This window comes from Perissodus microlepis, chromosome 17 (assembly GCF_051167445.1).
Source record: "Perissodus microlepis isolate ML-2025 ecotype Zambia chromosome 17, ASM5116744v1, whole genome shotgun sequence".
NCBI classification, from domain to species: domain Eukaryota; kingdom Metazoa; phylum Chordata; class Actinopteri; order Cichliformes; family Cichlidae; genus Perissodus; species Perissodus microlepis.
The window spans coordinates 12,273,722-12,287,340 of NC_140477.1; the positions used below are offsets into that span (position 1 = coordinate 12,273,722).

The 13,619-nt window shown below is 39.2% G+C and overlaps 1 protein-coding gene across 2 annotated transcripts in view; it reads left to right on the forward strand.

Annotated features, from left to right (window-relative positions):
• The window catches only part of cacna2d1a (calcium channel, voltage-dependent, alpha 2/delta subunit 1a), a 106,717-nt gene that overhangs the window by 13,452 nt on the left and 79,646 nt on the right, over positions 1 to 13,619 (forward strand). For both annotated transcript variants that reach the window (XM_084909529.1, XM_084909531.1), the window contains exons 2-3: positions 9,963 to 10,044; positions 11,963 to 12,079. In XM_084909529.1, the coding sequence (XP_084765655.1) occupies positions 9,963 to 10,044; positions 11,963 to 12,079 (199 nt within the window). The remainder of the gene's footprint in view (positions 1 to 9,962; positions 10,045 to 11,962; positions 12,080 to 13,619) is intronic.

Consider the following 13,619-nt stretch of genomic DNA (forward strand, 5'->3'; position numbering starts at 1 on the left):
TCTAATAAAATGTCAAACCTGAGCCTATATAACATATTTAAATATTTTGATTAATTTGATTGACAGTCACAGTTATGTCAAGAGTCAGTCCTTAGGTTTGAGAATCTGGAATAATGTCTTTGGATCATTATCTATCTATTGATATACAGTATATCAGTTTACATTGATATGTGATCTTCCAGTCAAAACATTTAGAAAAGCCACAGCCTCAAAAAAAAAAACACAAACAAAGAAACCAACGCCCCCCAAAAAACTATAACGAATGTATGCTCTCTCCTGTGAAATTGTCCTTTTTTCTCAGGCTGTTACTTTGAGCTCATCTTCTGTGACAGCCGTAATTCTTGGACATCTTATGGTTTTTTTCTCTAGTTAATTTCACAGAAACTCGAAAGACACTATCATCTTACTTTGAGCATCATTAATTTATTTTTTCTGTGACATCCAAAAGTGTTACACAAGGCATTAAAATTAAGCTGTGCTAAAGAAATGAATAACTGAAAAAGAACTTGAAAGATTTCTGTAAATATACCTTGTGGTACTTTTGGTGCTCAAATTATCTGATTATTATGTAATTGTCTTTGACCAGGAAGCCCCACACAGTTAAAACATGAAGCAACATCCCACAAATCCTGCCATTCAAAGCTAAGTAAACACCTGAAGTGTTGCTCAGAAGTTCAGTTTAGCATAACAATATAATTCAATATTCAAGTTCACCTGTAAAACCAGTCCCAGTGGAATCAACTTCCTGTAGCCTACACCTTGTCTCTCCATGCACGACTGCCCACCAGCATTGCCCCATCATTTCAAAGTTATCTCATGCAATGTCAAGTCAGCTCTTCCGCAACTGTAATTACCCTCACGTAAGTGCTTGATAGAGCACAAAAAATAAATACTGTCAAGGCTTCACTTAAACAGAGCTCTTCAGAGCTAGGCAGGGGGCTAGGCTAAAACGCTCTGCATGACTCGCTAAGAGGAAAATATAGAGGAGAGGCTGAGGCATCAATAACGTCCTACCATAGAGGATAATGAGGCCGAGAGACATTTACAAAGCCTGCAATTATGGTGTTATTGACCTCAATAAAGGAGAAGATATCATCACTTGTCTCCTTTGTACTTTGTTGTGATACATGTGGGAGGAGGAAAACCAGCCGGGGGAGGGGCAGAGGAAGGAAAGTTCTAGCACTTCGATTTCATTTAAACTTGGTAAGGAAGCAATCGGTAGGTTATGTGATGGAAATGTAAGCTTTCACTATATGAAGTCCTAATTTGCAAAATTAGACACAACAAACAGACAGACAGCAGTGTCACTGGAGAAAGACAAAATAAAGTGAATTAAGAGGAAAGACCCAAGCAGAAATAGTATACTAAGCCATTAGTAGTAGCTTTACACCAGAGGGATAAAGCCCATGTAAGAAAGGAGGGAAAGGCACGAGGAAAAAGACAGGAAGAGGGGCAGAAAGTGAGTGTTTGTCTTCTCCAATGCTCTGTCAAGCTTGCTGCTTATTAGATGCACTATCCCCCAGTGGCTCAATTACATCCATTCTGGCATCCTCAAACATCCCTATCCTTTTTGTGCATGTTCTCAGCTTCCAGTAATAGTATCAGGCTTGTTCTTCTCTAAGAACAGATTAGAAGCCCAAATTACTACTATTAGAGGAGGATTTTAGCTTTCAAACTGTCACCCACTCTTGGAAACCATAACTCAACTTGATGGGACTTAAGGAGGGAGGGGGTTTGCTTTTGGATGCTTTTTCCGTGACAGTTTTGATGGAATTAAGAGATCAGATGTGGATCTGCAGACTGGCTTCAGAGTATAAAAACATGAGGATGTTTACAAGGCAAGAGGGCGCTGGAGTGGAAATTCTGAGATTGGATATTGAGCCCTGGATTCTCGTGCGCTGCTTGCACACGAGCATGCTGGGCCTCTGAGGTGGTGTGAGGCTGATTTTTCAGTAAGGATGACGTCCAACAATGCTTAATCAATATTCTAGATTTTCACTCGGCTCTGGGTGTTAGATTTGTTTGCTTTTTTTCTCTGTGAGTAAAACAGAAGGAAAGAAAACAAAAAGTCTAGCAATAAGGCTTGGAAATGATTCGGGCGTACTTGAAAACCCCTACTGCTGAATGACAATGTAAGGTCATGTTTGAAAACAAAGAAACGGATGTGCTTTTTCCTAGATTTACTTCATGCTGCATGAAATTAGACTATTAATACAATAAATTTCAAGTGAGATGAGAAGACTTGGCTGCCATCGAACTGCTAGTGCCTGCTAACCAGTGAGATGTGGGAAAAAAGTGTTTTATGACAAACTCTTCAAACGCTTTGACAGCAAAAAACATAAGAATACAGTCTGTGGGGTATTTATTTAAAAATCCCTTGCTGCTTCCTCATAAAGATGTAGAAATACATTTGGTATAAAAGTACAGATAGGAGAAAAATACTGGGAGGAAGTCCTTCTACTGAACTCCATCTGGGAACCGTCTTTTAATGCTGGATTACAAACTCCACACCCGTTGAAAAATTCTGTGTGCTTTTCATGTAAACTCTGAATGAAGGGGCTTCACTATTTGAAAAGTAGAAACAAAGTCGTATTCAAGGACAGTTTGAGACATTTATCTAAAAAATGTGTTCATGTTATTAAAGCATATTGAAAATACTACTTCCTGTCTAGGGGACAGGAGTCCGCTTATATCCGATATTTATTTATGTTGATTTCCAGTTTCTCTTGGCCCAGTAACGATCTTTCTAAGTAAACTACCTTTGAAGACAACAGTCTCCTCAATATCTCTCCCCGGGGTAATTTATTTGCCATTGTAGGGTCTTTCAGAATGGTCTTTGTCTAAGTATTTCAGAAACTCCTCACCTACAGCGATTTCTGTCCACACAACCGTCTCTGTGGTTTATAGAGAATGGTCTGAAAAAGAGAAAATATCCAGTGCCTGGCAGTTCTCTGGGTTAAAAATGCCTTGTTGATGCCAGAGGTCAGACGAGAGTGGCTAGACTGCTTATAGCTAATAGGAAGACAACAGTAACCTAATTAAATATATAGCAGTAGAAAACACACCAGTTTCCACTCCTGTCTGCTAAGAACAGGAAACTGAGGCAGCACGTGACATGGGTTCAGTGAAATGTGGCAATGAAAGACTGGAAAAACACTGCCGAGTCTTTGATTTCTGTGGCCTCCTTCAGATGGCAGTCAGAATTCAATCTAGGCAACAGGAAAGCATGGATCCATCTTTCATTCTATCAGCAGGTCAGACTGCTAATCATGTAATGGTGTAGGGGATATTTTCTTGGCACACTTTGGGCCCTACCCGTGCATGTCCATCCCTTTATGACCACAGTCTACCAATCTTCTGATAGCTGCTTCCAGAAGGGTAACGTGCCGTGTCACAAATCATCTCAAACTACTTTCCAGAACATGACGATCAGTTCACTTTACTCAAATGGCCTTCACAGTCACCAGATTTCAATCCAACAAAGCACCTTTGGGATGTGGTGGAACAAGAGATTTGCATTACATGTATGTGCAGTTAAATCAACAGTGAATGTGTGAAGCTTTTATGTGAAGCTTTTATTTTTCTACGGAGAAAAATCTTGGAGCAATGTTTCCAGCACCTTGTTGAATCTACACTTAAATTTATGCCATGAAGAAGTAATGCAGTCACTGCTGGAGTCTGTGCGTTTGATTTGGAATTATGGATTTGCTAAGAAGTTGAAAGTCAAAAGTCTAAAAAAACAACTTCTGTTTACAGGGTTACTAAAGACGTTTTAATTATAAAAGTTTGACTTTTGCATTTCCTCCTCCAACTTTTTCTTGGCATGTCTCACTGCCCGCATTCACTTCTTAACGGAATGATGGCCAAAAGCCTGACATTAAAATCCAAGTTCCAGAGTGAAATTATCATTAAAATGTCAATTTTAGTTGACAGTTGCACTTTTAATTAATTAGTAACTGCTCTACTTATTTCATGACAAGTGGCTTTAACAGAGGATTACAGACATAAGTCTTAAACCTCAGAAATAAAAACTTTTGATGGTTGTAAAGCCTGTAGTTAATAAAAGCTTTAGATGTGTTTATGGTCTCGACATGACGTATGTATATAAATACCCCAGATGTGAATTTTGAAGCTATTATTCCCAAGAAGATTTGCTAATCATACCTTATTTTCTGCAGTAAAACATAAAAACACCTGTAAAAAGAAATCCCATTAAAATTTTGTCAATGGAAGCTGAACAATGCTAACTTACTGAAGAACAATAATCCTTGCTGCATTATATTTACTATTTTTTAGCATAGAATCACATTTATCTTCTCTAAATGTATGAACCCTACTACACTTGTGTATGAAACCTCATTATCGGTTATAAAAGGGTATGAATCCTCAAGCTGATTGCTGCACAGCACCTAACAGCTTGAGGTTGTGGTTTTGAAGTGTACAAATGGGAGAGAGAAGAGCACAAATTTCCTCAGCAGTCACACATAGGTAAGCCAGAGGGGATAAAGTGGTCAGAAGTAAGGCAGCTGTGCTTTCATGCTGAGTCATGTTCTCTATTCTGGGATTGTGTCCACTTCCCAGCGTTCAACCCTTGAATATGACAGTCTACTCTTAACTGGCTCAGCGAGGCTACTTGGCCTTCATTAAGGTTGTTATGGTGAGTCAGGATGTTGAAAATGATGTTTTTTCACCTCCCCTTTCTTTTTCTTTTTTTTTACCTTTTTTTAAAACAAAAAAAAAACAAAACTTTATTGTAGTTTATTTTTTAATCAATTTCACTAGTAAGGGTTTGGTCCATCACTCAAAATGCGCAGGCTTAAATGTGTCAATTTCCTCAATTTCATTACATTAAAAGCTTCTTGAAATGGTCTATGCTTTTCCTGCTGACCTTTGACCCTGGCAACTCCCATCTAACCTCTGTACAACCCACTTCTCTCTGGTTTCAAATGAACCTGGACACACACACAAGGACATACGCACGCATAGACACACGTATACATGACAAATGGCCTAAGAGAGGCAGTCATTAGAGCAATGGAGGCTAAAAGAAAAGGGGGGATGGGCTACTTTCCCCTGTGGCTGTGAGGCTACCACTTTCCTCACGGTCACAGGGGTCAAGCACGAATTAAGACACATCATTTTCGTCAAGGGAGCAGCTCATTTAGTAGTGAGGAAGTGTCATGCTTTGTGACATACACACTATAGTTTCTGCTGCGCTATCCTTCTGTTGTAGCAATATTGACACCGCTGGCTAGCACCTCATTTAATTTCACACCGTTTAACTCATTGGCACACTTATGCATACAGCTGAGGACGTGGAAAAAACGTGATGAAATTTTAATGTCATCCTTTCAGAGTTGGAGCGGGAGCCCTCAGATGACCTGTTTGTCTAAACTCCAACCAAGTGTGTCCCCAACTGTCTAAATTCAGTGAACCTGGGATGATCTGTACCGTATGTGCACTGAGTCACATTTCACTATCATAAACAAGATGCGTGGGTGAGATGGTTCGAGAGCTTCTCATTTCGTGTCTAACGAGTATAAAACTGTTCCAGGCTCAAAGTGTGAGCATGTTTAAAGTCCAAGGAAGTCAGTATAAGCTGACATGAAGCCAACTTTTATCTAGTAAACTTTTACTGTCAGTTTGCCTGTTGAAGTCCGTTTGTCCAGCTGCTGCCCCCTGAGCTCATTTGTGCTGCTGACAGACAGCTGGTTCTGACGCTGAACAGAGGTCGGAGTCATCGTGAGGGCAAGCATCACTGTCAGTGCTTCACTAGTCCCCTCTTTTTTTTCTTTCTTTACTACTTGTCTTTATCTGCCTTTGTGATTAATTCAATTCAATTCAATTCAATTTTATTTATATAGCGCCAAATCACAACAAAAGTCGCCTCAAGGCGCTTCATAGATACAGAGAAAAACCCAACAATCATATGACCCCCTATGAGCAAGCACTTTGGCGACAGTGGGAAGGAAAAACTCCCTTTTAACAGGAAGAAACCTCCGGCAGAACCAGGCTCAGGGAGGGGCGGCCATCTGCTGCGACCGGTTGGGGTGAGAGAAGGAAGACAGGATAAAAGACATGCTGTGGAAGAGAGACAGAGGTTAATAACAGATATGATTCAATGCAGAGAGGTCTATTAATACATAGTGAGTGAGAAAGGTGACTGGAAAGGAAAAACTCAATGCATCTTGGGAATCCCCCGGCAGCCTACGTCTATTGCAGCATAACTAAGGGAGGATTCAGGGTCACCTGGTCCAGCCCTAACTATATGCTTTAGCAAATAGGAAAGTTTTAAGCCTAATCTTAAAAGTAGAGATAGTTTCTGTCTCCCGAATCCAAACTGGAAGCTGGTTCCACAGAAGAGGGGCCTGAAAACTGAAGGCTCTGCCTCCCATTCTACTTTTAAATACTCTAGGAACAACAAGTAGGCCTGCAGAGCGAGAGCAAAGTGCTCTAATAGGGTGATATGGTACTACAAGGTCATTAAGATAAGATGGGGCCTGATTATTTAAGACCTTGTATGTGAGGAGCAGGATTTTGAATTCAATTCTGGATTTAACAGGAAGCCAATGAAGGGAAGCCAAAACAGGAGAAATATGCTCTCTCCTTCTAGTCCCTGTCAGGACTCTTGCTGCAGCATTTTGGATTAGCTGAAAGCTTTTCAGCGAGTTTTTTGGACATCCTAATAATAATGAATTACAGTAGTCCAGCCTGGAAGTAATAAATGCATGAACTAGTTTTTCAGCGTCACTCTGAGACAGGATATTTCTAATTTTAGAGATGTTGCGCAAATGGAAGAACGCAGTCTTACATATTTGTTTAATATGTGCGTTGAAGGACATGTCCTGGTCAAAAATGACTCCAAGGTTCCTCACAGCGTTACTGGAGGCCAAGGTAATGCCATCCAGAGTATGAATCTGGTTAGATACCATATTTCTAAGATTTTCAGGGCCGAGTACAATAACCTCAGTTTTATCTGAATTAAGAAGCAGAAAGTTAGCGGCCATCCAGGTCTTTATGTCTTTAAGACATTCCTGCAGTTTAACTAATTGGTGTGTGTTATCTGGCTTCATGGACAGATAGAGCTGGGTGTCATCTGCATAGCAGTGAAAATGTATGCTATGTCTTCTAATGATGCTGCCTAAGGGAAGCATGTATAATGTAAACAGAATTGGTCCTAGCACTGAACCCTGTGGAACTCCATAATTAACCTCAGTGTGTGAAGAGGACTCTCCATTTACATGCACAAATTGGATTACTTGTGATCAATCATCTAATCAGTAACCCTCCTGTTAATTTTTGTTTTCTTCCACTGGAATCCAGTTTTTTTCTGCTCTAGTTTAGGTTTTCTATCAGTTTCTCCATTTTCTTTTCTCTCTTCACTGGGAAGGAACATTGACTTCATTGCCTCCTCATCTATTCTGTCCTTTGTCATCTTGCCTCTGAGCCGTAAATCAATCTTAGCATCATGTCAAAGTTGCATCTAAAGGACAGAGGAGCGAGGACGCTTGCTGGAAAAGCTATAATTGAGGAAGCGTAGGTGTATCATAGAGGTGTTTTTTTTACCTGTGACACAAGAAAAAAGTTTTTTTTTTAAATTAACTGTTTCATCAGACTTTCTTTTCCATTTCAGGTACTTTTCCTTCGTCTTCTTTTTCCTTCTTCTTCTTCTAGGGTTACTATAGAAGAAGTGGGTTATCTGCCTCCATCTCAGTCTATCACTAGCGTCCTCTTCTGTCACACCAAATCTTTGCATGTCCTCCTTCACTATATCAATCAATCTCCTCTGAGGTTTTCCTGTTTTTGTTCTGCCATGCAGCTTTACTTTAACATCCTTTGTTCCTGTGGCTACAATGTAGCTTTCCGTCACCAGTGTGTGAATGTGTGTGTGAATGGGTGGATGACTGAACGTGTAAAGCGCTTTGAGGTCCTTAGGGACCAAGTAAAGCACTATACAAATGCAGGCCATTTACCATTTTTTCCAATATATCCATTACCCCTCTTCTGCATATTGAAGACATGTGTTGCACAAAAACTTCACTGTACTCTGCTGTGGCTTTAAGTACGGTGAAGCAGGCTAAATGTCATATACCCAAGAGCAATGTGGGGTTCTGCATTTCCCATAACTCACAAACTTGTCTGGCGACATTGCTAAAACAGATCAGTAGTACTCAAACTACTCAGACTTGAAATTGGGCAGAAAAAAAGGGCTTCAATAACTGCCTGTCATAAAACCAGTCTGCTTCATAAGCGGGTGGCCCAGTGAGACAAGTTTAAGAGCCAGAAGTCTTGCAGTCCCAGCAGGTCTCACACTTAGCTTAGTTGCATGTGGTTCCTCCTTCTCGTGGCCTTGCAGGCAACAGGCTGCGTGGCCTTGCACAGCTCACTGACCCTTTTTGGATGGTTTCTCCCTTTTGTTTTCACAACCGTTTTCACCATTTCTTTTATTATAGCAATGGGATCAGAAAAAACCTGATAAGAGGAGAATGTTTGTTTATGGATGTAACTAATCAGAACACTATTTTTACTTTTAGCAGTTACTCTGGTGATTTTTAAATAAAAATCAGACTGCTTACAAAAAAAGCAGAATGAGACATTAGCAGTTCGTTTTATTACATGATGCTACAATCTATCATAAAAAGGGTCTAAGGAGCAGCAGACACACAAGGGAAATGGTCAGCTACCCAGCTACTGTAGTTAGATCATTTCTCAGGGCCATATTTTATTGTTTATTGCCCTTACACAAAAAAGCTCTAAACTCACCCTGCAACTTTCAATGCTTCACACTTAGATTTAATTCAAATATACTGTTCACTAAAAAAAGTGATAATTTTTCCAAAGGATAAATAATTATGAGTGAAATCATGCTTTGAAGTTGACATTTTGTGTAGCTGTTCAAGACCAAGTTTAACTCTTGTTGAAAAAAATGGACCAATAAGTCTACTTTCATAGAGCACAGCTACAGTACACACATCCACACATGCTCACGGTTTCCCCATTAGTCACCTGTTGTTATGCCCCACCCCTTCTTCCTTATGGACAGCTGGGCTCTGCTTAATGTGCTCAGTGAACCTTGCTTTGACCGAAGCATTGAGTTCATGCAGTCATAAATCCTACAAGTAAAATCTAAATCATGTTGAAGGCTGCTTCCAGGTGATTATAGCATATTGTCTTATTTTTAAATTAATTAATTAGGATGTGTGAACATGTACATGTACAATGACAATAAAGGACTATTCTATTCTATTCTAGTCATGTGTGCTGACCCTCTATCATTATCTGCTATCAGCGACTAGCAGCTGTTGCTCTAATGGAAACCAAGAAACCAGTAACTTTAAAATGGTGATAGCTAACTTGGAGGGCATTCATTTTCCTTCCAACTGTTTAGACATACTGAGTTCATGGACACAGAAGGCATCACTTAAAGTAGATCTCATAGCATATTACTGACTGTACTGATGTGTTAAAATGCAACAAGGCTGATAAATAAGTAAATAATAAAATGAATAATTTATTTTCGAATTGAACAACGAAATCTCAGATGTGTTCTGATGTGTTTTGAAGTTACATAAATCTAAAGCTTAATAAATGCTCATCTGTCTCTGTCTTGCTCTTTTATGTCTTTCTTCTCTTTCTGTCCTCTTTCACATCAGAAGAATACATTAACCAGCATCTCACCCCTGAGGATGTGATACTCCCATGCTGTCAACTTTGAATAGGTCTTGCCTTAATGCACAGCTCTTGTGGAGTAGAGTAATGCATTATCTTGTCTAACACTTATTATATCACGCTTCCCCTCCAGTGGATCTATATAGATAATCTAGCATAGCTATTGATATAGTAAACACTAAAGGCTAGCTTAGGTCATACGATTGCAATGGCTGCATTCAAAATGAATAAAAAATTTTTTTAGACTTTCTATTAGCCAAGGAATGATCAGCTACTTCTTTTTCTGTTCACAGGATAAAGGAATGGGTGGACCAAATGCAAAAAGATTTGATCGCTTTAACAGACACAGCCACCAGCATGCAGGACCTAATAGAGGTAAGACTGCCTGTCATGCATATACGCTAAGTAAGATTTCAAATGTGAACTGAAATATGAGTGAGTTCTCCTATTTTGTGGATAAAGGGGTGCAACGCTCTTGGTTGATGTTTTTGATCAGAGCAAAGATTTAAGAGCATCCACACAGCCAACATAAAGAGTCCTACTAATTCTCTGCCTGCTTTTTTTTGATGGGTGATGGAGGCGACACATACGTTTGTGAATGCAGTAACTCAAGAACAAAGTGACAAATACATTTTCAAATTCATACAATACTTGTATCTACTAAACATCTCAGATGAGTGTCTGGACTTCTTTAAGTTACTTGAAGACGTTTCACCTCTCATCCGAGAAGCTTCTTCAGTTCAGAACTGAAGAAGCTTCTCGGATGAGAGGTGAAACGTCTTCAAGTAACTTAAAGAAGTCCAGACGCTTTTCTTTGCAAGCTCCTTTGACTACGATGACCTGGATGACTGAGAACCTTCACAGACATCTCAGATGAGTTCAAATCTCAGTGATCTCAACCTCAAAGTCAAGGCCAAATTTTCTGAAAATCTTGTGCCCTAGCTACTGTTTATCCCATATTATAGATTGAATGGGGGTTAACCCAGACTAATAAATGTCTAACAAAACTGAAGTTTGTATAACAAAGTTTTTCATGTCTCACACATAGGTATCATATACCTATCATACAGCCCAAATACCAGTACTGACACTGTGCTTAATAAATCGTCATTGTTTTTACAGTTTGCACCAACTGTGCACAAACACCACCAAACACCAAAGAAACAGATTTCTATAAATACATTTATATCTATTCAAATCCATATTTACAGGACAAGAACAAAATATTATGTGTAATTTCTGTCACTTAATACTCTTAGTCTTATTAGCTCTCTCTGCACGACCTCAGGTGTCACAACACATCACCAGTCTTCATATAGTAGTCTCTCATTAGACATAACGCTGCATCTGCATCATTTCATTTCACCAGCACACTGTACACACTCACATGAGATCAACTTCACTTCTCTTCTGTGATAGCTACAGCTCCTACACACACGCAGACACTTAAACACTCAAAAACACAAACACATGAGAAGGAGAAGAAGCTTTTTAGATCCACATTGATTGATATAATGCATGTGCTACTTTGGATCCATTTGAGAATAAAAGCATTCAGCCTTAAAACATGGCAAAAATCATTACAAAATCTATTTTCATTTGATGTTCTGGGATGGCGTATCACTCCAAACAAGAATTAAATGTATTTGGAAGTCTTATGGGCAGCTGAATGAGATTAATGTGCAAAACAGGGGGAGTTGAAAAGGGGTGTTACAATGCTGCCTGAACAGTTATGCTGACTCGTGTAAATTACAACCTCAAATGCTGGTATCAGCTTATGCACACGAGTGCGGAAATTTCATTTTCAGCTTTCAAAACACCCCAAAGCTATAGTAATCACTAGCATTAATATGTTCAGTTCAAATGTATTTATACCTACACAAATTCCAAATATAAAACAATGTATTAGTACAATCCAAATCAAACATTTAATAGTATCATTTTTAATACCAGTCTTTCACTGAGTGCCTACATGAACATGCCTCAGCTCTGTGTTGTGAATGTTGGACAGTGAAATCTCTTTAGGCTTCTAAATAATTGGCTGTTTGGCATTTGTGCTTTTTTATTACTCTTGCTGGGACATATTCCATAGCAGAGTAAATGGTACAGTTACATAATGCTTTTTTTTTTCTAAATCACTGTGCTTTGGTCAGTGAGGCTGATGAAATATAGAAGATGGGCACTAATGCAGAGTAACGTTCTTAATTTTAGTTACACTACATCTGTCTGTGAATAGAAAATAGACAGATGTTACGTTGTTTCTGATCCAGAATTTTTATTGTGATTGTCTTAGATATATCATAAACACAGAAAGCACTTCAGAGTGGAGTCCAACAATGCGCAGGAGCTGGTGGCAACGGCTGCTGGGAACATAGAGAGACTGCTGGCTAACCGCTCTGAAGCCCTAAAGGTAAGTGTAATCTCATGATCTTGTGGCAATTTATAGGAAATCAGTTAAGTGGAAGAGAAGGTTTTCCCTTGCGTCTTTTGTCGTGGTGACATAATTCTTGAGATGGAATCATAAAATGCAAAATGAACACTGTTTGCAAAATTAGTTACAGCTTGACTTCTTGCACAGCGGCCCAGGAAAACACACAGAAACAGTCTGTTTATCTGCATTTCTCTTTGGGACAGACTCTGGAACAACATCACAGCTGATCTATTATAATCAAACATCCTCCACCCAGAATACTTGATTCAGAGTTAGCAGTCTGTGTTGGTACACGGTCACGAATGACCCTGTTTAGTTTCAACTTGGAGAAAAGCTTTCTTTCTGACTTCTGATGCCTGTTCTGCCCTCATACCTAACCTATACTGGCTGGTTTTATGGCTCGTTTGTCTGAGCCCAACAGACGGAAGTGTTCCTGAACCGTGTTCACCTCACGCAGGTTATAAAACTCATCTATTTAAACTGTTACACATCTTAGACCTAACTGTTGCCAGGGTTCCTTTGCCAGTTACTGAAGTGGACCTTTTCATTGTATCTTTGTCTTGTGAAGCATTTAAAATTCACTTATCTCATATATAATGTTTGACTGTGTCAATTCTGCAGCATGTTAAAGTGTTTTTACAGGTTGCTATATTAGTGGAGTGATCTCAGATGCATCTATACAATTTATATCCACATACTAACCAGACTAGCAAGAAATAGTTGAAAACTTTACTTTCTTGTCTAAATATGGTCAATTGTGGCTCAGGAAAAACACAATAAAACAAACAAACAAAAAAACATAGACAGTATAAAAGATGAACATAGCTGCCATGACCTTACCCAATATTCTTGGACTCTATTCCCAAGCATGACAGAAGTTATGCTGGACTTTTGAGAGTTATGTTACATGGATGAAAGGGTGGCGTGCTACATCATCGGCTAGTACTTGCTATCTTAGTTAGCATGCTACATTCTTAAACAAAACAGTTCCAATACAAATACACATACATTATCTACTTTGTAGGAGACTAGTAAAATACTAGAATGTCTAAGGAGTTTGGAAAGAAGGCAACTGGACTTCTTTAAGTTTCTTGGAGATGTTTTACTCTCGTTCGAGAAGTAAAACCAAATGGTGGAGAGTCCCAGGTGTTTAAACCCTAGTCTGGATTATCCCTTAACAGGGATTTAATTATCTGATTCATCACAGGAGCCAAGGTGTAAAAATGGTTTCAGGTGAAACCATTGTGAGACCTTGCCTCGCCTTATCATGTGATCTATTAAGGTCACCTGACACACGATGTGAGTCGGGGTTGAGGCATCTGGGAAGGGATCTCAAAACTGCACTGGCAGCAGAGCTTTCCAAACTTTCCAAGCTTCTTAGACTATCATGACCTGGATGACTAAATACTAGAATATCATTGAATAAAAGTGAAGCACAAACGTCTTGGATGGCCTTTACCAGACAACAAACTATATTGTTAGTAAGATAATCCATTAAAAACGCTCTAAAAGGCTCCAA